Source organism: Mercenaria mercenaria, chromosome 14 (genome assembly GCF_021730395.1).
Source record: "Mercenaria mercenaria strain notata chromosome 14, MADL_Memer_1, whole genome shotgun sequence".
Lineage (NCBI taxonomy): Eukaryota > Metazoa > Mollusca > Bivalvia > Venerida > Veneridae > Mercenaria > Mercenaria mercenaria.
In genome coordinates this window covers 26,759,435-26,785,848 of record NC_069374.1, presented here as the reverse complement: position 1 = coordinate 26,785,848, position 26,414 = coordinate 26,759,435, and the positions used below count along the sequence as shown (strand labels likewise).

Genomic DNA, 26,414 nt, shown 5'->3' with positions numbered 1-26,414 from the left:
CATATTTCATAGTCTACACGTTTACCACTCAACAAAATAATCGTTTTGCTTTTGAGTTTCAGGTCCGAAACCAAAGATGCTAATCATTATTATACTAGGGATTTGGTCGATGATTCTTGTGCAGTTTTCTTTAGTAATCACGGTTTCATTAGCCCGTTAAGACCGCTGAACTGTGTACCTGACAAAAGGAAAGGGGAACAAGTGCGGCTGTTGTCATAGGGATGTCTTTGGAATTCTTATCTCAATCGTCTTACAAGATTTACTGATCTTGGTCTTGCGTGTGCTTTTAATTTTCAAGCATATGCATTAAGCTACACAAATATGTTCTTCACATCCAAAATTACTCTTGTAAAAGCTTTGCCAATGTACAGATTGGTGTTATTATTCATCAACAGGAACGAGCCGGAAAAAGAGAGTTCTGTAGATTCTGGAATCCAGCACATTCCGGAAGACGTCGGAAATAAGGAAAACATTTCTTGAATATCACGTGAGCGAAAATTTTGATCATCATAAAAGTCAACCAACATCAAAAGAATATGAAGTGATACATGAGAAACATAAATGAGTACGTTCTTATCATTTTGAACTGATGCAAATCTAAATATTGTCAGATCTTGTGCAAAATCTACATATAATTCATACTGTCTATCTTATTAAATATTAACGACATAAAATATACATTTGTGATTTAAATTATGTGTAGATCTCTACATAAAAACAGATTATACTGTTTGTCATCATCACTGCCCGTAAGCTTAATTCGCCATCCTATAAGTTGTCAATAAAGTATTTCATTGTAGTAGTCTGATGTATACTCTAAACTAAAGTCTTGTACATATCAACAATGGGCGGATTAAACTTTGAACAAATCAATGACATGGACGTTGTTCAGGCTGTTGATTAGATTAGATGAATATTTGATTGAATAGAACACGTTATCAATTTGTCATTAAAATTTCTGCCACATTCACAGCTGCGTTCGAAGTATTAACTGCATCAATTGATTGATTTCCTGTTAGCTTTAGCTGATATTTTATGTTAAGGCAAAATGTCTGTAAAGCATGTTAATCATTGTTTGCATGTTTTGAGTGGTATCTCGGACTCGGGGGTATTTAGCGGTAATGTAGTCGTGCAGAGTAACCTCAGAATCGGGGGCACTTAGCGGTAATGTAGTGGGGCAGAGTAACCTCAAACTCATGTGCACTTATCGGCAATGTAGCTCTGCAGAGTAAACTCGGACTCGGGGGTGGCAGAAATAGAGGTAATGTGGCCATATAGAGAAACCTCCAAAACCCAGATCCAGATATTGCAACTACAACCAGTCTTTTAAAACTAGAAAAGCGGATGAAATTATGCAACAATTCATAAATGCATTTCGTCATGACATCATTTTCAATGGGAGTGTCGTCCGACACAATAGGGATATGTAAGACCATGTTTTCCAACATCTTAGAAACTAGTTTACTAGCTATCCCACTCATACGGGGTCTTCGCAGCCCATTTCGGAATAAAGCTTATTAAAGTTCTGTCAGTGAAAATGAGTCGTTTTGCGTGCAGACAGCCCATGCTATGGAAATAAGCTTGGTTAGGAATCAGGAATTATTCCACTCGAGAGTACTGTACCCAGTTTAATATATAACAGACCCTTCTGTCGAAATATATGATGTGAATGAAACCGTTGTATCATGAGCATTGTTACCGCTATCGTGTCCGATCTTTACTTAAGTAATGTATAATCTAGGATAAAAATAGAGGATTTAACAATACTCTGTGGAGAGATATCTTTTAACTTACATTTTGAATTTGATTTCAAACAATCTGTACGCCAGTCATTACAAAATATTACTTAATAACCATTTTTTGATAAAATTAATTACTTGTCTCAGACTTTGGTATACCATGTGAAATAAGGTCATTTGAAAACAGACAAGAAAAAGGAGCTTTGAGTATTGCTTATAGTTAACTTCTTTTTAAACAATAGTGAGTTGTTTATTTGTAGAAAATTGTGTAACTTTGTCCTTCCGAATCCAAGTTTTAAAGTATGTGTAAGAGCAAGAATTTGTTTACAAATTCCGCCGAAACTCCGAGTATAAGTATTGTAAGGGTAGGAATTCGTTTACAGGCCTTGACAAAACCCAGAGTATGAGTAATGACAGGAATTCGTTTACAAGATCTGACAAAACCCTGAGTATATTAAGTATGTGTAAGGACAGGAGTTCGTTTACAAGCTCTGACAAAACCCCAAGTATATGTAAGGACAGGAGATCGTTTAAAAGATCTGAGAAAACCCCGAGTATAAGTATGTGTAAGGAAAGAAATTCCTTTACAACATCTGATAAAAACACAGAGTATAAGTATGTGTACGGACAGGAATTCGTATACAAGCTCTGACAAAACTCGGAGTATAAATATTGTAAGGGAAGGAATTCGTTTAGAAGCTCTGACAAAACCCCAAGTGTAAGTGTATGTAAGGACAGGAATTCATTCGTTTACAATATCTGATAAAAACACCGAGTATAAGTATTGTAAGGCTAGGAATTCGTTTAAAAGCGCTGACAAATTCTCAAGTGTAAGCATGCGCAGGGACAGGAATTCGTTTACAAGCTCTTAATATCGCGAGTATAAGTATGTGTAAGGGTATATAATTCGTTAACAACCTCTGACAAAACCCCGAGTATAAGTATGTGTAAGGGCAGGACTTCGTTTACAAGCTCTGAACCAAAAAACGAGTATTATAAGTATGTATAAGTGCAGGAATTCGTTTACAAGCTCTGACAAGACCCCAAGTATTATAAGCATGTATGAGGGCAGTAATTCATTTTCAGGCTCTGACAAAACTCTGAGTATAAATATGTTTAAGGGCTAGAATTCGTTTTAAAGTCCTGACAAAACCCTGAGTTTAGATATGTGTAAGAGCAGGAATTCGTTTTCGAGTTCTACCAAAACCCGAGTATGAATATGGTTAAGGGCTAGAATTCGTTTTCAAGTTCTGATGACAAAACCGTCCGAGTATACGTGTGTGTAAGGGTGGGTATTCGTTTACAAATTCTGCCGAAATCCCGAGTATAAATGTGTATAAATATTCTTAGGATACAGAATGGCTCAAATATAATAATATGTTTCTAACATGTGCTCGTAAAACTATGTTTAGCAGTAATTCAACCTTAAAGTATGAATATCTCATTTATGTTTGCATTTGCAGAACAATAAAGACGGATAATAAATAATTCACAATGTTGAAATATCCCAATAGCTATTGAATGGAAACATGAAATATGGATTTCCTATAGATATAAGCGATATTAGAGGGGTGTACTGAAGATACCCGGAAAAGTGCTCCAAAATCTTCAGTCCCCTTTCTGTTCTGCTAACATTTGAAAAATATTGATAAACTGAACTAAAACATTATTTAGTGTGAATTCTTAAATTTCAAAAGTTAACAATCTAAACATTTTTATTATCATTTCAAAGTCAACGTCACTGCCACTTAAACGATGACGACCCTGTAATTAAACAAATATAATCAAAGCAGTGTTTTCATATTAAATGCATCAGTTTTATTCATATTCTATCTCTGTGTCATTGATACCTGACGTACTGCTCCACGTCAAGGAGTTACACGAGACTGGAGGTTAACGTCTTCTGACGTTGGATCCGCAGGTCGGTATATTTCTTGCCACTTCTAAAACGTTGTTTTTCAAGTCTTCTTTAGTCTTGTGCAATAAAGCAATTGTCCCAGTCCTTGAATCTTGATTCAAGAACACAGACTGTTATCGGTGATCTCCATTGAACACTCACTTTATGTGATGCCTAAAACTATATGCATGTCAAATATTTCAGTGATGCGGAACTTTTGATTTGACGTCTCTATGCAAAACACTATTTCATGTAAATATTGACATCGAATGTAAATGCTTAAAAGATAAACAATTAAAATGGGACCTGGTGACGTCACACGTTGTTATCATATGTCATTGAACTATCCTTTACATATAATTCTTCAAAATATAAAACGGGTTTGGGATATCAATTAGATATTCTCTCGTCCACATTATATAATCCTTTCGTCGATTCTTTGAATGAGTGCACTTTTCGTGGTATTCATTGGAATCGGATTCTGTTAACAGCACATATGAAGAGAAAATGTATTGGTACAAACACATTTGCACAAATTTGAGTGTAGCGGAACAAGTGTACGTTTTGGGATTTGAACCCAGGCAGTGCTGGCGGTAGCATCTAGCGCTATAATATGTGTGAAGCTATGTTCTATTTCACACTGCTAACTAAAGAACCATAGAACGGTTACGTCAAAGTTGTAGCTCCGGAAACCGTTACTAGCGCGATATATTTTGTGTTGGGGTAGGGGGAAGGGTGGGGAAGTAGGGGTACGGTGTGGGAGTTGGTTACCATTGCATGGTTAGTAGCGTGGGAGTTATTTCAATGCTAGCTGAAGTTTAATAAAACAATATCTTCATTGCCCTCTGCCTAACACTCTGTTTCTTGACCCTTCTAATTTGTGTGAGTCTATGCTTTGTCCGTCGCCATATCAAATACATTCCTTTCCTTACTAACGAAATAAAAATGAATCAGTTATCTCTTTACTGTTTTATAACTGCAAACAAAGTTGAAGATATCTCGTATTTATGTTGTTGTTGTCATACAATGGAGCTTTTGGTGACGGACTGATGGAAAGCAAGCGTAAAGTCCACTTAGAATTAGAAATTAAAAACAACGAAGGCACTTTGAAACACATCTTCTGAATGTAATATAAAATTCTGAACCATTCAATTGTGACTGTTCAATAACCATTGCTCAACCAGATGAAAGTGCATTTCTATAAAATCATATAGTAGCATATTTTCTTTCAATGAATTAAGTTATTTATAAATTGTCATAGAAATATAAAATAGGTTGGGGCCACAATAATTGAAGTGGTGGTTGTCATAATGGACGCAACCATGAATATAATTCCTTTTACTTTCTCTTTTGGAAAAACGTACAACTACTGGGCGGTCAATGTTATATATTTTGGTTTTCCATCCTCTAACTTTAATTTCAGATCACAGTTTGTTTCTGCTTTGTAAAATATCTATTAATTTGTGTTTTAAAAGTTTAAAATACAATGAAAGACGGTTGAATGCATATGAAAAGCTTGAATATAATAGGCAATTAAAGTTGTAAAACTATCAATAACCCATACAGGGCTTTGAATTATCCTACTGTCGTTTTCTAGAATAGCTGTATCATAACGTTTCCGTGAAAAGTGGAGAGTAGGTCAATAAACTGTGGCGGGTCTTTTATTTAAAAAGAGTTTTATATAGAAAATAGAAGCAAGCTGTTGGCAGATGTCTGGCTACGCTACAAGCCTCAGTTACATGTAATGTTTAATTCATGGTAATTATACACGGTTGCATTGTCAGGAAATACATGAAGTGGAACAATCCAATATTTATATCAAAAGACATAGCTTTCATAAGCAGACTAATAGACGGCTGAACGGAAGACATTTGAGGTAAAACAAAATGAAGACGGGCATATTATTTGCTGTTGTGATTTTGTGTTCTCTAACAGATGTGTCAGTTGGATGCGATGTTTTTCAAGTGAGCGGGGGATATATTCAGAACACTCAGCTGAATACTACAGTGCACGTGCCACTTGCCACGACGAAATGCTCACATTTGACGCAATGCATTCAGGACGGCCTTCGTGTGAAAACGTATGTATTTCACATTATTTTGTTTGTTTAATAATATATGGATAATATATGTTTGAATGAGCGTAAAAACAATATTTATATGATCAGGTCTGGTGTTCACCCCGTGATGTATTTCGATTTAATACTACATGTAACATTTCGAAGAATGGCATAAATTCGAATGAAAATGTAAGTTATTGTGTTCACGAATATCGTAATTTCGAATGAAATGTAAGTAATTGTGTCCACGAAAGACACAATTCTAGTAAAAAATGTGAATTATTTTGCTCGCGAACGACGTTACTTCTAGCGGAAATATAAGTTAGTATGTTCACAATTTATACATATCGAGTGAAAATGTAAATGTAATTCTAGTGCAAATATGAATTATTGTTCTCGCGAATTACATAATTTCTAGTTAAAAATGTTATTGTATTCAAGAATGACAATTTCGAGTGAAACATATAGACGAATTAACAACGCCGTTGTTTAACCAGATGTTTTGATTTTAATGCGCATGCGCTCTTTATGTTTTGCACAAAGGCCGCTCAACAATAAGTAAACATACAAAAAATCATCACTATATTACGAATGGTACGGCCAATATAAAAAACTTTGATCACATTTTATTTAGTATAGACTACCTTAATTAAAGAAAATATCCCACACATTGTGGTTTGAGATTTTAAACAATCAAACGTTTCGGATATTGACCTTTATGTCGCATATTTGATGTTCTAATAATGAATATTTTAGCGAATTCTGTTGAAAATCGTTGTTTTCCTGATAAATCAAAAATGAAAATAACATTTGTCTACTATGTCTGATAAGAGTTTCCCGGTATATAAATAAAACGGAATTCCGTTCAGCGAGCACCTTGCAAACATCGCGTGACAGTAAAAGAAAATAAATGTAACACCAAACATGATAATCAATAGAGCGCACACGTATAGGTATCACACAGTATTATGGCGTTTTGAAATGTAAACAATGTGATGCAAAACAATTACATAAAATGAAGTCACTACACCACGTTTAAGCGGTTACGATATTCGTATTTATTCGTCGGGAGTTCGATTCCCAGACCCGTAAAACTTTTGATTTTAAAAATGTATTTAATTTCTTTTTTTCCATAAAATTTAACGAAGACAAAATGAGTTAGTTCTAACTTGTTCACTAACTTATATTTGTCACTACACGTAATTATGTACACTCCGCCTTTAATATGATCTCATGTATCTGAAGCTTTCCTGTGATATATTTAAAGCTGACTGGTTAGTTTTATACATTTTATAAAAATCTTACACCTTACTAATAAAAGCATTACCAGGTCATAATGTCGGCACAATTTCAAAACAATGAATAAGAAACCAGAGAAAAAAAACTAACACAAAGTATATAATGCAAACAAACAACAAAATGTTGGTCGGATGCAAGGTTCGAACCATCAGAACTATCACAATATATATCCGTCCACTCAACCTACTGCGCCATCAAGCCAACAATTGATTTTACTTCGTATATCTTTTATTTTAAACGAGAGTGCTACTGACTGCTTATTTACGTATTGCTAAAAAAGTCATAATACTGTGCGATACCTATACTTACGTGTGTGCTCTATTATTAGTTACGGAAGCAAAACATGCTCTTGGGCAGTTTTGGTTTGCTGTCCACGTGATGATAGTGTCGCAAAATAATGTCGCTTCTCGTTCTTTATTTATCGATGTTTACAGAAGAAAACCGTTGCAACGGTTTATAATAGTGCATGGTAAAACCTGCAAATAACTCGAATGTTCCCGTAATTCGGGAAACTAGAAACTGATCAACAATTAAATTTTATGTACATATATGGCACAGTGGCAGCATTTTGCCTTTCGGTGAAAAATTATTTTAAAAATAAGAAATTTCAATGTGTGGATTAGTCGCTTTGAAAATAAACGTTTTATAATTCACCAATTATATCCTGCCTAAGAAACCGCCTTTTTATTATTTTCATTCGATGTAAAAGTTGTTCGTTATATTTGAAAACTTCATATTTTCTTTAATTTTATCAGTCAGTTATTTGTCTTTCAAATAACGCTGCATTATATATTTTTCTCCGACTTGAATGACATTTATCATAATGTTTCTTAGGGACGCGGCTCTTTGTCACTGAAGCTGCAGGTTTAGTAATATACCGGTGTTTGTTACGTATAGGTTAATAAACGGGAGAGTGGTGCCTTTGAGTGTTAATGGCCCTGGCTGTTTACCTATAATATAGCAAGAAACATTTAGTGTGTCATTTTTATGGGTACTAGCATGTACTGGCATAATAACTTTCAGCATTATTTGTATTTATAAGAGGCTATATACTGTATAAAATCAAATCTGTGTATGAAAAGAATTGGAACCACTGCCTTACCCTTGCATGATCGTAAGAGGCGACTAATAGGGTCTTAACACTTGGTTTTGCAGTAACTCTGTGATTCCAGCAGGTATGCACATTTTGATTACATACCTCATGTTTTTATTTCGATGTAAATGAGATGTGGAACCAAAATTTGTAGTCCTGTTTGGCGCCATGTAACCTATACTGTGTTGGTGCGCCGTAAAACCCAAATAAATAAATAGGGTTGAAAATAAGTTATTTCACGAAGAATACACGACGTTACGCTCACGGTCTGTCAAAATCTGGTATTTGACGTTCTTTTATTGTTGTTGATCACATGATTAAATACTTCCATAAGTTGTCTTAACTTACGTTCAGTGTACACATTCAATTCAAATTTATCTGTTTATTCTAAATAATACAATATATAATGTTATTTTCAGTCAGTAAAGTTTGGGTTAACACCCTTTCAAATAATAAATGGTATTGCCAAAATTGAATGATGAACCAGTATTGTTTTTAGTTTAGCAGGGTAAAGGTTAAGTAACGATCGATTCCTCTTATCAGGAGAAAGAGTTAAAGTTTCATAGTTTCATAAATATTTAATCAAGACACGTTTCGATTACCTCACAATCATTTTGATCCAATTCGTAAAGTAAACTCGTACATTTCTGTGATCAAGTTGTGATAAGAGATATGAATTATTAATCGCTCAATGTTGATATTGTATTTGCATAAGTGCTTCATCCTATTAAATTTGCCAAGCCGTATTCCTAATTGATCTCCCGACTATGAAATTTATTTCTAAGTTTGTTTGAATCGACTGACTTACTTCGCATTTGAAGTTTAACAAAATGTCACTTACAGCACTTCATAAATTCAGCCCGCAGAATTGTTGCTAAAGGAAAAATACTAATTTTCTGAAAAATTAAAATGTCTTCAACATTTGTTCTGTGGCGAAGCAAATGACGCAGTTGCAGACTTGGATTACCTGATTGTGTTCATGTGAGGTAAGGAAATGTGCAACACCCGTCACGCTCCAAGCAACTCCATTATGAAATACAATTAGCATCGGAAAGACACCATGATGCAAAACATAAATGAATCACAACGCCAAGTCCATTTCAAAGTTCATTTCGAACAGGCCCCTTTGGTTAATAATATCATGCCCATCATATATCAGAGGTTGGCAGAAGCGGGATCTTGTCCATAAAAAACTCGATAAATGCATTCCATATCACTGTCGAAAATCCGCGAATATATAATGATACGACGGTAATGACTCGGTGGTTATGGTACAGTGGTGACGACGCATTAGTACGATGATGATGATATGATTGTACGATGGTGATGGTACGATAGTACGATGGTGGAGGAGGAAATGAACGATGCCGAAGATGTAAAATAGTATCGCGTTTTCGTCCTCTTGCTGTAGCAGCATCGCTGTATCACTATCTTTGTATCTACCCTTTATTATCTTGTTTTTTTTTTTTCATCACCATCGCGCGGCATCGTGATAGTTGTAGGATGATTGCCCTAACAGGGCGCCGTAAATATAACATTTCTTGCCTAATTAGCTTTTAGATTATATGCCAAGGATGGCATAACGAAACAGATAGAAAGCCTGGCTATCATTCGCGTTTTCATTCCACGCTGTCCCTCGGGTAGGGAAACCCCTGTTTTGTAAACACATGCAGGTATGTAAGATCCTTACATGCATAGTTCTGTTTCTATAAACAGATACAGTCATTATTACCGGAAAAATGGCGTTTTAGAGTTGTCCATTTGTCCGTTTATTCTTTGTTTTAGGCCATTCATCCTATCCGTTCGGAGCCATGCTGAAGTTCTAGATGGGCAGAATACAATAGGGAAGTGATACAAGTACAATACTACTGAACTCTATTTGTTGTCAGGAGTTAGACCTCTTCGTAACTTTCTATGAATACAACATTTGGAAGCCTTATTATATGTTTTCGTTCCTTTTGTAGCGTTCGTTTGTGTAAATAGACGTATACAGTCGTGACGAATATAATAAGAAATTGACCCACAGACATTTTCAACATCAGTTTTATTTCTCGGAATTGTCTACGTTTGTTTAGTCCATTTGAAGAATTGTCGCTTGAAAAGATTACAAATGCATATTTACGTATAATATAATGCAATATAATTTGTTTCAGTTGCAACAAAATCAATTTTGCACCGGCTACAGGGACTTGTCATTTCTTTGATATTTCCGGATCGGAGACCATCGTCGACTCCCCTATTACGGAATGGAAAGCCGTACATCTCTCCGACGTGACAGGGGTATATATTCTGTTTGATAATTTGCCATTTGAAATATTGACTGATTATAATGGCTTAATAACGATTAATTGATCAATGTTGGATAAATTTATCAATTGTTGTTATTGAGTCGGGTGAGTGGCTGAATGATTGAATAAGTGATTGAGTGAGTGATATTCACCAGCTTTCGTTCTTCCTTTTGACTGAAACATTGCAACTGCACTCTTCATAACATTCTAAGATTTTATAAGTGTATATGTTCGATAAAAATGACAGATCGTTACACCTCTTACAGATGCTGTATGCAATATAATATTATGTTCCTATATTTTTCAGTCACCCCCGAACTTCTGTACCCTTAACACGTGCTCGGCAGGTGAAAGTTGTTTTGACGGCGGGAATGGTCCGATTTGCACAGAAACTTGAAAGGATAAATCAACAAAGGCATCCAATACCATTTACTCAGACAAACATTAGAATTATTATTCCTTGTTATAACTAACAAGCAAACCGAACATTTTTTTTACATTTCAACAAATTTATGAAAACAGTAACAAAAGAATGGACACGTATGGAATCATTGTGTAGCCTAAGAGGAGTTTGGATGCCCAACTCTTCAGTGTCGCAGATAAACTGTTCATTGTTGTTTGTTTATATTCTATATGTACGTACATGTTTAATCAACATATATGCAGTTAGAATAAACATGAATATTTTAATACGCTGCCATTCAAGCTATTAATAATAAGAGATTGTACATATTACACTTTATTATATACCTATATAAATTCCGTAAAAATTCGGCTTGTATTTCACAATTAAATATGGACAGACAGACAAAATCTCCGTATTGTACCTTTTAAATTCCGTATTGTACCTTCCGTATTGTATGCTGCCGAACTATTTTCATTAATATGCATGACCTGACAAAGTTCTATAAATAGCGCACATAAAAACTTCACTAAGTTCCATTTAATATCGATAAATATTGAAGATTTCGTTCAAGAACAAAACAAGAATCAGAATAGTAAAGGTATATAATAAAAGGGTTATTATAACAGTAGCTTGATCTGGGACTTTGTATTCGGCTCTCGTGGATTTTGCAACGTCGGATCACACTCGGCGCTTGCGCGCCTCGTGAGATCCGATCTTGCAAAATCCACTCGAGCCGAATACTGCATCCCAGATCACGCTACTGTTATAATAACCCTATGATATTTACTTTAAACAGAGTAAGTATACAGAAAAATATACAAAATTAAAATCAAATAGAAACTGCTTATACATGAAATAAATATCGACTATAAATGAAAATAAGTGTTAAAATCCCGAGAATAAAAATGGGCGCTGATGCACATTGCAAGCAGACATTTACACAAATTAACAGTCTTCTTTTCAAACAATTGTGACAAATTTTGGCATAAGGTCTGATAAAATGATTTGTAACAATCAAAATCATTACCCAGGCGCCGTAAATACCACAATACAGTAAAATATGACTCACCACTCGTACTTAATTACATAATGGGTATGACCGGTCAAGGACGTGCAGAACCTTTATACGCCACAACGAGCTTAATTCATTACTGCTCTTTGCGAGAAGGAAACAAGCATACAATGAATATCAACGATGAAATCAGTTTAGACGTACTGTGTTCAAAACTTATTTTGTCATCTTTTCACTGACAATTACAAACGCTGAACTTTTCCAATCCGCAGGATATTTCTTCATAAAATAGTTAATTTTAAAGATATCCTATACAGAATTTATCAAATATTGCATAAACTATTTATGATACAGCACCCTTTGGTATTTTGCTCCAGTGAATTTTATAAATTATGTACATGTATGTGACATTTCTTTCTCTAATAGTAACCTCCTGATGGCTGCTGTTTTTCCTTGTTATTCCTATAGTAAATTATGTCAATGAAACAATATTTACATGTATTTAGGTTTGATTAATGTATTGTTTTGAAAAACTTTTGCTTTTCTTTGTATATATATAATAATAACACAGTTAAAGATTTTTAGTATTTTCTATTGGGATAACCTAACTGACAGTTTTCCGGTCTGTCTCGACGGGTCGGTATTGCGATTGGAATATTGTTTAAACACAACGAAAAAGACCGACGCTCTCGAATACCACGTAGACTTTTACCTTGCTTTCTGTGCGAGCAATTGCAAATGCATTTGTGGTAGACTGAGAACCAGCTATTGCAACATATCGCGGGCTTAGAGCAAAACTGGTCTATCTGTATATAGAAATAGAAGCAGATACTAGAATAGATTCGCTCTAAGCCCTCGATATGAACCCAACCAAAGGAAAACGTAACTGGTTGATGGTTTGCGAGAATATGTACTTCATATATCTTTTTTTATGTTACGTTGAATATTAGTATAATAAACGCTTTTACAAACTGTTAACCTTGTATCTTATAACAGAACGAACTAACCGACCCCTGAGCTGCACATTTTTCTTAGAGTGGGTTGCGATCACTAGATTATAAAGACCATTCAATGTGCTTGATTGTATTAATTAGCATTGTTAATGTCTATTAAAGTGCCTACTTTGTGCTTTTTTTTTATCAGTTTACATTATTCGGTCTGGTCTAGATTGCTGGTTCATGCCTTTCGTGCCGCTAGCATTAGCACAAAGTAATGCAAAGACCGGTATTATTTTATTATGTAGACTGTACATGTTTTCAGCCTCCTTATAGAGTGAGGTTGGGTATTTCTAAATCAAGTCAGAGATTCTTAATTGTATGTATTGAAAATTTATGAATGTTTCTCATTCACACTTGATACGTTTTCATCTGCTAATGCATGCACTTGTGCTGTATGAAACACATCAAAATGATATTTTAATGTATGATATTTACACCTAACTACCAAAAGTGAACGCTTCCAGCAGAAATTTGTTACGCATTACAAGTAAAGGTTTAAATAGTGCATTATTAATTGTATCAATATAGCTCGAGGTATATGTGACGCTTCAGGAGACAAACGGGAACATGTGAAATGTACCAATAGTGTGATCAATAAGCTATAAAGTCTTGGCTGCATCAACTTAACCTTTACCCTACTATATTTCTAAAATGGACTGATCCATCAGTCTGTTTCGGCGTCTCCACTAATTATTCAAAGAGGTGTTCGCTGAAAATTTTCTGACTGAATAGCGAAAAGTGCTAATCATGAAATGTTTGATGTGCAAGCTGATTTTGGTTTGCAATGGTGGCAAAGGCAAAATCACTTGCCACCAGCAGGCTTAAGCTTATGATGTTCGTCATTTGATTACCGTGGGAGTGAGGAAATTGCAATGAAAGTCTTTCAGTAAGTAACAACAGGCAGGTCTCACCAGGACAAAATATAACTTTGAGAAAATAATTTACAGAGGTTAAATGAACTCCCAATACTATTCTGCAATTTGCTTGTTAGGCATACCAACGATCGAAAATAAAAAATGTCGTAAATAGTTCCACGTTCGGAAACACCAGATCCCGCTCTTCTTTTGAAATACATGAGACGTCATTTTTTCCAAGCTACGACAAAGCGTTATTTCCCTTAACAGTACAGCAGTTATTGATGAAACACATGAATGATGCTGAAGTTTAGTCGAGGGATATTGTTGTTTTTTTTTTGTTGTTTTTTATTTAAGAACTTTGCTGTGCCAAATTTATATGTAAATAATTAAAACGATTAATAATATATATTTGTCTATAATTTGAATTAATAACTGAAAGCAAATACAGAAATACACAATTTTCTTCCTTTTCTGACGTTTTGACGTGCAAAGTGCAAATAATTGCATGATTTTTAACTAAAATGAACATAGTTAATGAATTTGAAAGTTTATTACAGATTGAATGTTTTCCACATTTTCTTATCGGCCGTAGCAGAATGTTATGATAATAGTTCGATTTACACACCGGGGCTGCCAGGCATGTCGCAATTTTACGATCACATGATCTGCAGTCGCCATGTCACGGATTTGACGATTAATTGACAGTGTTCCTGCGAGAAGGTTGATTTTTTCCATACTGACGTTCAAATTTCAAATTGGTTTCGTGACGTCACGTTTGATGCCATTGTAATGAGTTTCGTTGCATCAAAATGTTAATTAACAGATATACTTTCAATTTTATTTATCTAAAGAAATAAATCAAACATTATTAACAATTGTAAATAAGTAACTATGTAATAAAATTTATTAACTGCATCGAGAAATATGCATTAGTTCTTTCTTTGACAATAGATAGGACAAGTTTTAGTCAGTATCTTAGTAGGTCAGTCGTCAGAGCGTATCACTCATGGAATATTCATTACTTTGATAATATGGTCATTTATGTCCGTCTTATCATGAAAGGGGTTTCACAAATAGTTTGTTTCGCACTGTGTAGAACTGCAGCCTTGGACTCTAGTGTTGTTATATTTTCTGGTTCTATTGGCCCAAGGAGTACATTCAATTTTACATTGATAGAATTCTGTTTAAACCGATGCTAAATGGTGTAAGGGGTGTTACACGTTTCATTACCAGTCAAGAATAGACTCAATCTAAGCTAGATTGCTATTATTTTCTTTCAATGCGCTGTACGCTTCCAAAGGATCTTCTTCTAAATGTTCTTAGAAATGCTTAATAAAAGTCTCAAGTCTGTTTTAAAATACGTCAAACAGTTATGTCTTACAAATGTATCTGGTTTTTAATTATGTATTCGCATCGTTAGAATTTAATTTAGAACAAACAGCAAAAGCGAACCATATCGACCATCGGACTAATTTCTTGTTTCAATTAATGCCCTGGTAAATAAATTTTGAAACAATTTAATGCAACATTATGTAAAGCTATAAATCCTGGTTAGATAAAAAAGAATATGTACTTTTAAAAATAAAATATATCGTTCTTATCGCAATCACGTCCACGGAAGGATTTTTCATACCCAGGTTCTAAGAATGTTTGTCACACGCATGCTATGTCTGTTTATTCTAATAACGCAATCATTGATATCTGATGAAACGCTATATGTACGAAAGATTAAAAATGAAATTATCAGAGGAACATTTTGAACGACCCTGTGTTTTCATAAGGAAGAAAGTTTTGATCTGGCATAGCGTCAACATTTGTTTACACACACTTTTTATGAATATGAAAAAGGAATAGCTCCATTTAAAGGTAAATCGGTTTATTTATTTTTCAACTAATTTGAATCCTGAATTTATTACAAGACTTTCCGCTAAGTAAATGAAGACACGCAATATATACACGACATACAGGTGTAAACAGATAGAATGTTAAAACGTGACAAGACAACCTTATGGTCTTTGAATGTTTCTAATGTGCAAATATATATTTGCATATACAATATATATACAAAAACAATAGAAGACACATGATTCAAATCTGATTTATGATCATCTTTAATTTGCACTTGAAACGAATCTTTCACGTAAACACAGTATGGCCATATAAATATTATAATTATGTACTTCCTTCTGATTACCAGCATACCTAAAGGGAGAGTAGTTCAAAGTCAGATTGCGTCTTCTGCCAGACAAACTTTGTCCCTCCTGTTTCATAAATGAGATTGAAATAAGAAATATATTTTCAGTATTTGCTGTTTCCCTATTTTATCATGTTTGGTTTAAACAATGTCATATGTACACGTTAACCCAAGATATCATGCAGTACATACAGTACATATCATAAGTACATCTTACTTTGATCACGATAACACACGAAGGGATAAGAGTGGGAGACCATCATCATGATGGTGACTTACGGAGTATGTTTCCTCAACGGACAAATAAACTGTATAGATATATATCCTATGAAGAATTTATTATAGTGTTTTCTTTGTATTTTATCATATGTAGGAAAATCGGAGTAATTTACGTCACGCAGTAATCATGGCAATATGCTTTAGGGTGTATTCTGCTGTTATACTCATGATAATATGCTTGGCTGGAACCGTGTATTGTGACTATGAGTGTTTATGCAACTACAACGTAGAGAAAACGGTTCTTCCGTCGGTAAGATTCTGTCTCAGTCTATAATTGTCGTGTTATTATCAAGCATGTACTAAGTTCATTTCACACAAAGTATTCGATGTTATATTTAAAATAATTGCTAAAACCCGCCACATGAAATCAATAGGGAGAGCGCAGATCTATGGGCCGCGGTGTCTTAAGTGCAATCCTCGTGGGAGTTCTATATTCCCTGTAACGATAAAAGACGTTACGTCTGAACTCATTTGTCCTCAGATTCATATGAAGAAGTTGACAGTTACTTGCTTAGAACAGGTTAGTATTTATACAGAAACAACTATGGTTAGGTAAGGCAGAACTGAACTACTGCTAAAACGGTGCTATATTCATCGTTGGAACACTAATTAATATTGTTTGTCTTATCATTCAGTGTAAAACGATCACTTTCATCGAATTCTTCATGGACACAACACTAAACTGTGTCAGTAATATTTACGTATTTAGATAACGGAATATCGGATGGCTCGGGAATTTAACAGGACTTTGTTTTACACATGTAAAATTATTTTGTTTTCAGCCATCCAACCAAGGTCAGCCGATAGGATATCTTTATGAATTTGACTGCAAAGAAATACTTGGTGACTTCTCAAGCTCCCCGACATGGGTAAAAGTTGCATTTGAGCACCAGGTTAGATATGTCAACTTCCAAATATCACTCACATAAAAATCTCTCAGAAAATAGGTTTGTAATTGATTTACAAGTACGGAAGATGGATGCTAGAATTTCTGTTTTCTATAGAACCTTAACTAAATTTGAAGAAACGTCTGTCTTTTTTTTTTAAATATTGATAGACAAATCTGACCAAAACTTGCCGTATCGAGTGGCTATATAGGTACACGGCTACACCGCTGTACAGATGTCGTACAACTCCATAGCACTGGTTCACCAAAGCTTAAAATCTTAAACTTAAGCACGGCAATTAATTACTCTGTCATAACTTTTTGTAGTAAATATAAACCAATGAAATTGCAGATTTTTGCTTCGTAGTTTAATACTCAAAACATTGGAAACTGATTACGGATGTATTTACCACAATTATTTAAAATGTTTGAATATACTTAGGGTTTTATGGAGAAGCCTTTTCCATTCCAGATTGGATATGTGGAAAAGGATTCTCAAATAAGTTCACAGATATGCCCAGGAGATCCACCTTTAGGTGATAAAAGTACGTATTTCTTGAATAGTTATTATTCATTATACGAGGGATGTTCACAAAATTCAACGGAAATTACTTTACAAGAAAAGTACTTAACTTAGAGTCCTTTACTTGAAATAAAATAATAAAATAGAAACTAGGATGTATAACTGAGTGAATGTAAATTGTATATAAAGGGAGTGGTATAACAATGAATTAAATCATTCTTACATCAGAAACAAAGCAATATATACATTTACCTTATAAAATGTAATGATCAAGAAACATTATTGAAAACGGCCTGTAGAATTACGACGTTACGTCAACAGAAAAATATGTTCTATATATTCTCCGGTAATGAATGAAAAAATCAAAATATATCAATGTTTCATCGACTAAAAAGATTCTATTTGGCAATGCGTACGGTGACACCATATAAAGTAGTATAATATTAATGTTTCAGTGGAAGTAAACGCGTAACACCATTCATCCGGGAAATACAGACTAATGCCTGTAAACCGTTATATCTTTGTATATGGGCAGTCCGAATCCATTACAACCAAAGTTTGTAATTATCAATGCTATCAGTATGTTTTAAGGTTATGCATTGTTGCATATTACATATTTCATAATAACATTGTCAATCAGTTACATCATTTTATTAACTATAGGTCAACGTTATTACCTTTTTCAATCGCTCTGTCTGCGTATGCAGGTCATGAGGTACCCAAACCAAAATTGTAACTATGTTGTCTCAATCCCTCATGCATTATTGTTAAAGGTTGTAATATCTATCTTAACGTTTCTTTAGTTAAACTAGAGGCAAAACAAGAAAAAAATTATTTCTTCACTTTTCGCTCCTTTGTACGCAAACCACCGTCACAACGCCACCCCGCCCTTAAAAACAAGAGGGCCAAGATGGCCCTAGGTCGCTCACCTGACAAACACAACATAACAGTGTAAACATGTTTGACCTTTTTTTTCTCTTTTATTTTTCAATCATAAATACAAACATACAAATCGTTTATATTTCAAATTACACTCAAACACAATAATACAACTAGATTTACATGTTTATATCTAAGAGATTTAAATAAAAGTTAACGAGTTTAGAAGTGAAAGGACAGTGGGAAAGATAATAATCATTCAGGCAAGAATGGAAGGATGAGAAGGGAGAGTGAGAAGAGTAAGAGTTGAGTTATGTCACTTGGAATCATGATCCTAAAAGGCATAAGGAAGGATATTTTTAAAGGATAGTGTTGTTCGTTTCCTGTTTTTCATAATTGATAATTTGGTACTGTATTGTATAGCTGAGAGGCTTGGCTTATTTCAATATTAGTCCACTTCAGTAAAATTTAACCATTTTTCTTCATATTTATGGAGCCTGTCATTAATCATTGCTATTTCTTTTTCAATTCTAATTCTCTGCTTGAAAAATGTAAAAAAGTTATCAAAAGAAGGAACATTTTTTGTATATTTCATTTTAAAGATAAAAAATTTACCAAGAATAATGATAAAGTTTAGGATATCTTCTTTATCTGTGTTACCTATGTAACCAAAACAAACATTCTTTATATTTAGTTTTAACTCATTGTATCCCTTATTTTCCAGAAAGACTTGTAGTCTGTTCCAGAAAGTTTGTACCTTTGGACATTCCCAAATTAAATGTTCTATACTCTCATTACTCATGCAACAGAAATCACATAAATTACTTTGAGACAATTTACATTTATAAAGATATTTGTTTGTTGGGAGCAAGCGCATTAACAGTTTATATTGAAAACTTCTAAGATTGTTATCTATTGTGGCTTTGAATGGGTTACTAAAAACTTTTTTCCAATCAATTTCCTTATCACCAAGAATGTTTTCCCATTTGAATATAGCTGTTGGTTTTTCATATGTTTTCTTACTCATTAAAAGGTTATAAAGAAACTTGTTTGGGGTTTTACTTGATTTCAGTTTCTCAATAAGGTGGTTGGTTTTGCTTCCATAAAGAAATTGCATTGAAATAAGGTCTTTAAGATTTTTCGGAATTGCTGATACTAACTGATGATATTTCAAAAAGTCAGTCTCATTCAGATCAAGTATTTGTTTTGCGTCTTCAAATTGATACCATGTATTTGTTCTAAAATCAAAAAGTTGATCAATGAATTGTATACCTTTTTCATGCCATCTTGTCCAGTAAATTACATTATTTCCAAGTTTAATTTCACTATTGTTCCATATTATATGGTAATCTGAGAAAAAGAGTAAGGCTGATTCATTTTTGATTTCAATATATTCTATGATTTCAAATATTAGACGGACATTCTCTCCAATATAGCGTCCCTTGATAAAGCCTGTTTGTTCATGAGTAATGATCTTGTTAAGAACTTTTTTTATTCGATTAGAGATTGTTTTTGTTGCTATTTTGTAGTCAATATTTAGCAGACTTATTGGTCTCCAATTCGAGAGATTTGTTTGATCTTTATCTGTTTTGGGTAAGAGTGTTATTATACTTTGTTTCTGTAATTCTGAGAGTTCACCTTTCCTATAGGCAAAATTTATACCATTCAAAAAATAGGTTTTAATATCATTCCAATATAGTTTAAAAAATTCAGTAGTCAATCCGTCAGACCCAGGAGATTTCTGATTTTTCATTTGAAAGAGTGCAAGTTTACATTCGTTTTCTGTGAGTTCACCTTCACATGAAGTTTGTTCTTCCGTAGATAATTTAACAATATCTTCTTTAAAGAAGTTTAAATCTGACTGGATTTGAGGTTTTTCTTTATATAGTGATCTATAAAATTTAACTTCTTGTGTCAGTATTGCATTATTGTCAGTAATTTCCTCTCCATCTATAATCAATTTTGAAATATTTTTTTTCTCTGCTCTCCTTTTCTCTAAATTTGCAAAATATTTTGAATTCTTTTCATTTCCATCAATATGGATAGCTTTGGATCTTAACAGAATACCGTTAATTATTTTATCATACAGGTTTTCCAGTTCATTCTCTTTTTCTGAAATTCTATCCGTTATATTATTATCATTATTATCATTGTCATTATTATTATTGTCATTATTATTTTTGTTGTTGTTGTTGTTGTCAATAAGTTGTTCAGCTTCTTCTTTTAATTCATTTATTTCCTTTATTAATGTTACTTCTTGTATGTTATCATTTCTCTTTTTGAAGGTTGAATATCTAATAGCTGTGTTTCTTATTGTTCCCTTTATGATTTCCCAAAGAGTGTTCTGGCTGAGCCTCTGAGTTTATTGCAGCTGTTTCAATGATATTTCTTTGGAGTGTTGTCTTAAATTCATTATCTAGATAGAATGCTGTTGTTCAGCTTAAAATAACCTGGTCCCCTACTACTTTTTTCCAATTTTAAGTTTAGACTAACTGAAGAGTGGTCAGTTTTAAAGCCTGGTATTATGTTACATTTGCTCGCTAAATTTGAAAGGTACTCTGAAACAATAAAGAAATCAAGTCTGCAGTATACTTTAGGTTTTGTATTTGAGGTCCATGTATATTGGTGTGAGGTTCCATTCAATTTTCGCCATATATCCGTTAAACAACAATTCCTCATGATATCTTTCAATTTATTCCTAGATTTAGTATGTGTATGTAAGCGGCCATTTCTTTTATCTATCAACGGATCTAAGACAACATTAAAATCTCCCCCAATAATAAAATTTTTGTCGTCATTTTCAAGTAAAAAGTTTTCAAGTTGTTTGAAAAAATGCTCATCATCATTATTTGGACCATATATGTTGATAATAGTAATATCTTGATCTTTATAATTTAAATCTAGTGCCATAAGACGGCCTTTGACTATTTCTTTATAGTTTATAATTTTGTATGGTTCTGATATGTTTAGAAGGATAGCTACACCTTCACTATTAGAGCTAGTTCCACTGAAAAATGCTTTTCCATTCCAGTCTAATTCCCAAAATTTACTTTTATTTTCAGGTAAATGAGTTTCTTGTAGCAGAAATATTGATGCTTTTGTGGACTTTAACCATTGGAAAACTTGTTTTCTTTTACTAGAGTTTCCTAAGCCTCTTACATTCATTGTAGTAATTATGGATTCCATATACTATTAAATAGAGCGAGAACTGTTTTATCATTATAAAGACAGGAAACGAGCGGAGATTTCCGAAAGATATTGCTTTGTTTGATACACATCTTAGTGAGATAGGTCAATGGGTACACTTTTTTAAGTAACAAAGTTACAATTTGAGTGCATACAATACAAATGTCAATTTTAAAAATTACATACAAAGACAAATGCAGTCCTATACAATATATGATAAGAGTTTACTTTAATATAAATTATTAAAGTTCTATGTAGTCAAAACTGGCTCAATATATGAAATTCTGAGTTTAATAATATTTAATTAAATTGATCCACCAAATATATTATAAAAGAACAGGAATTCTTGAAGAATGTTTCACACAATGAGACATTACTGAAAAATACTTTCGGAAAAGAATAAAAAACCAATAGAAAAGGATCCTATCGTACTCATCTATTTTAATGCTATATATATTGTACTTTCATTTGTAGAGGTTGTCACGTTTATTTTATTGTATAACAACATGACAATGTGTTCATTAAAAAACTTGACCCACGGTCAACGTCATTCAACATCACACACTTACTGATCTGACCATTACGTAAAAGGTCTAAGTTTGGGATCTCAGTGTCTAATGCTAAACATTGTAATTATTACAGCAGTGATTCATTGTTATTTACATGTGCACATATTTTACGTGTCCTTGCTATATGGTAAACATTACCTTCTTATCAGAAAAAATATATACATGTGCATATTTTGCATATGTTTAACCAGTATCATACCAAAGTTCAATAACAATACAGTCTGTAACTAATTGACAAGGGCAACATTATGTTCACAATATTCATTCTAAATCTATAAATATCATTCACCCATGATTTACACAGACTGGGATTTACCTAAGCTATAAATAGGCAATCATATTTCACCTGTTTTACACCTTTACTTGTTTCACAGATGCTTGTTAAAGGTGTGCAACCATATTTTAATTACAAATTCATTAGTTGCTATGTCATATAATAAGACTGATAAAAAAAAATGACATTATATACATTTGTACTATGGGTTATATAACGCATTTCTACTAGAACCAAAAAAGGTAAAACAAAGGGGAAAGAAGATTCTATGCATAATTCACTTATCCAGTCATATTATGAGAGGGAATGTAACATGTTATAAGCAGCTGCAAAGATTTCACTGGTATTGTTTAACATTCCATGTGATACGGATGATCCTTGAAATAATGATTAGCTTAAAAGCTAAAAAACAGAATCATTTGTTTTCATTAATTGCTTAATATTCATGGTATTCAATAAGCATAATTGGCTAGTAGATACTTATAGATGTTGTAACACCTTCTCCATTTAACATATTTCTTTTCTTTTTTTTGTTCTTGATTGTTGCTTTTTTATATAAGAATCAGTTGTATAATCACTGCTTTCAAAACAAAAGATGTAATGGGTATTGAAATATTATATACATAAAAACTGGTTAACCACCTTTAACATCATGGAGAAGGGATTAACATTTAGTGTGTATTTATCAACTTGACAGTAGACAAAACAGCCTACAGGCCATTAATAGTTCATCTTACTAGGCCACACAAACCAAACATCGTTTTCTTAGGTGACATTCTGTTTAGAAATGGGAGAAAAGGGGTCGAAAGCAAAAAATGTCAAATAAAAAGGGTTTGGTCTAAAGAGCAATAATAGTCATATATCCTGACTTTTTAAAGTCTTGCAAAACGAAAAAAGACTCACAAGCAGGACAATACTGAAAAATTGTAAAAGCAAATCATATCTCATCAAAAACCATGTGAATACATGCACTGTTATCAAGTTCAATGTTTTGTGTCCATTTCATATTTTTACAAATCATACAGAATTCGTGTTTTACTGCATGTTTATTTTCTGTACAGAATACTTCAAACTGTCATTTGGATAGTTATGCCAACCTGTTAGAAGTTCCCCTTTTACGTGGTGCTTCTGGCCATGCTAGGTTTTGCCAGAACCTAAAGTTCTTATAATGGAGCTGAATAACGTGGTCTGTTTGATCTTTATAGAAAATTTTCCCATTACGGAACCATGCTGCTTGAACCAGATCTGGTTTTTGTATTTCACTGATTGAAGAGTTTTATAATTCTCAGCTGTTAAGTCATCCATTATGGATATTGATTTTGGAAATAACTTTCTGTTTCTCATTACTTTGTTTTTATCTAGTCTAGATTTCAACTGAGCAATAATCGGCCTTGGTTTATCACCTTTTGCCCCAATTCTATGACTGATGACAAAATCTTCACGTTTGAGGTTTAAACCCGGTACATATTCATTCAGTTTCTTCCTTACTATCTCTGTCGTCTGTTCATCATTTTCTGATACTTGTTTTTCGTTTTCCTCCTCGGTGTTACTTACTTTCATGGCGTATGTATCGTGGTTTGATTCCACACTTTTCTTCTCTGCACTCTCGCTGTTTTCACTCGTGTCTTTTTCTGCTGGTTTAGTGTCAATGTTTTCATCAAGTTTCTTTTTCTCATTTCTAACTTGTATTTTAGGAAATGTTTCTTCTGGAATACCAAAAATTCGAATATTGTTTACTCTACTATATTGTTCACAGTCATTAAGGTATTCATCAGTTTTCAAAGCATTATCTCTCATTTCATATTTATATCTATCTATATTTGCATTTTGATCAGACATGTCCTTGCTCAACCTGCTTATATCTTCCTTCATTTTATCATATTCTGTCTTCATTTTGTCAATTTCCTTTTCTTTCTCAAACAGTTTAACTTCAAGTATTTCCACTTTCTTCTCTGTTGAGGCTAGTAGTTCTTCTTTCATAGTTTGTATTGTTTCTTTGATCAGCGTTTTGAGAGTTTCGTCATTTTTAGTCATAACATTTTCTAGCTTTTGTTGATTTGCTTTAGTTCTGTTTGAATACTTTTCATTGTATTATCATTTGACTCTTCGTTTTGTTTTTCATGTTTTTGTTTTTTCTTGTCACTTTTAATTGGTGTTGCACTCATGCTGGTGTCACTTTCGCTTACACTACTCATTTCATTTCGTTTTCGCTTATCCCGTGCATTTTTGCTTTTACTATCTTCAGACATCCTGAACTTTTACAGTTGTACAATATACTACATATTATATACCTAAGTTTTTTTTTTAGCTTGGCCTTATAGTCACTTCAGTACTCTCACTGATTCAGTCCACCTAATCCATGTGTTTCTGTTACACAGTGTCCATGTATAGATAAATCCAATACACTCAATGTACACAATGGCTACCCATTCAATAACCTTTGACAAAAATGTTTACATAGTTCCTAATCCTGTTCTTGTTAAAAACACATTTCTTATTTCCAATTAGATACTTTTTATATTCCACAGTTGTTTTATGCAGTTTTATTTAATGTTGATAGTTTATTTCCACCAAAATTTTAAGTTATTATCAGAGCACAAAAAACATGACCATCTTATCCAAGGGACACAACCCAACATGTTTGACCTAGTGATTTCATGGACACAAATATTCTGGCCAATTTTCATTAGGATTGGACTAAAAATGTGATATCGAGTTTAAACAAGTATTCTCTTTGATATGACCTAGTGTCTTAGGCTAGTGACCTAGTTTTTGACCCCAGATGACCCATATTCAAATTTGATCTTGATTTCATCAAGGCAATCGTTCTGAACAAACATCATGAAGATCAATTGAAAAATACAGCCTCTATCGCATACAAAAGGTTTTTCTTTGATTTGACCTAATGACCTACTTTTTAAGCCCATATTCAAACTCGACCTAGATTTCATCAAGGCAATCATTCTGGCTAAATTTCATGACGATCAATTGAAAAATACAGCTTCTATCGCATACACCAGGTCTTTCTTTGATTTGACCTAGTGACCTACTTTTGACCCCAGATGTCCCATATTCGAACTCAACCTAGATTTTATCAAGGCAAACATTCTAAGTAAATTTCATGAAGATCAATTGAAAAATACAGCCTCTATCGCATACACCAGGTTTTCCTTTGATTTGACCTAGTGACCTACATTTTGTCCTGAGATAACCCATATTCAAAATGGAACTAGATTTCACCAAGGCAATCATTCTGATTTGATTTCATGAAGATCAATTGAAAAATACAGGCTCTATCACATACACAATGTTTTTCTTTGATTTGAACAAGTGACCTAGTTTTTCACCCAAGATAACCCGAATTCGAACTCGACCTAGATTTTATCAAGCCAATCATTCTGACCAAATTACACAAAGATCAATTGAAAAATACAGCCTCTATAGCATGCACAAGGTTTTTCTTTGATTTGACCTAGTGAACTAGTTTTTGATTTCAGATGACCCATATTCAAACTTTCCTTAGATTTTATCCAGGTAATCATTCTGACCAAAATTTCATGAAGATCAATTGAAAAATACAGCCTCTATCGCATACACAAGGTTTTTATTTTATTTGACCTAGTGACCTAGTTTTTTTATCCCAGATGACTCATATTCAAACCTGACCTATAATTTATCAAGACAATTATTCTGACCAAATTTCAAGAAGATCAGTTGAAAAATACAGCCTCTATCGCATACACAAGGTTTTTCTTTGATTTGACCTAGTGACCCAGTTTTTGATCCCAGATGACCCATTTTCAAACTCTGCCTAGATTTTATCACGGTAATCATTCTGACAAAAATTCTTGAAGATTTATTGAAAAATACAGCCTCTATCGCATACACAAGGTTTTTCTTTGATTATACCTAGTGACCTAGTTTTTGACTCCAGATGACCCATTTTCAAACTCGGCCTAGATTTTATCAAAGTAAT

General features: G+C 33.4%; 2 protein-coding genes across 2 annotated transcripts in view; both read left to right on the top strand.

Annotated features, from left to right (window-relative positions):
• The first annotated feature begins 5,262 nt into the window (after window positions 1-5,262).
• Window positions 5,263-12,863, top strand: LOC123528083 (uncharacterized). Its single transcript, XM_045307832.2, has 3 exons — window positions 5,263-5,716; window positions 10,241-10,367; window positions 10,683-12,863. The coding sequence occupies exons 1-3, from the start codon at window positions 5,523-5,525 to the stop codon at window positions 10,770-10,772; spliced, it is 411 nt and encodes a 136-aa protein (XP_045163767.1). The 5' UTR covers window positions 5,263-5,522; the 3' UTR covers window positions 10,773-12,863.
• A 2,539-nt stretch (window positions 12,864-15,402) lies between these two features.
• The window catches only part of LOC123527088 (macrophage mannose receptor 1-like), a 17,749-nt gene continuing 6,737 nt past the window's right edge, over window positions 15,403-26,414 (top strand). Inside the window, exons 1-4 of the mRNA XM_045306361.2 lie at window positions 15,403-15,514; window positions 16,216-16,371; window positions 16,904-17,014; window positions 17,480-17,552. Of these exons, the coding sequence (XP_045162296.2) occupies window positions 16,249-16,371; window positions 16,904-17,014; window positions 17,480-17,552 (307 nt within the window). The 5' untranslated portion in view covers window positions 15,403-15,514; window positions 16,216-16,248. The remainder of the gene's footprint in view (window positions 15,515-16,215; window positions 16,372-16,903; window positions 17,015-17,479; window positions 17,553-26,414) is intronic.

Excerpts from the sequence above, each read along its gene's own strand:
- LOC123528083 (XM_045307832.2), top strand. The coding sequence starts at position 5,523 with ATGAAGACGGGCATATTATTTGCTGTTGTGATTTTGTGTTCTCTAACA. Across the intron at positions 5,717-10,240 it reads GACGGCCTTCGTGTGAAAAC|TTGCAACAAAATCAATTTTG; the intron begins GTATGTATTTCA and ends AATTTGTTTCAG. Across the intron at positions 10,368-10,682 it reads ATCTCTCCGACGTGACAGGG|TCACCCCCGAACTTCTGTAC; the intron begins GTATATATTCTG and ends TATATTTTTCAG.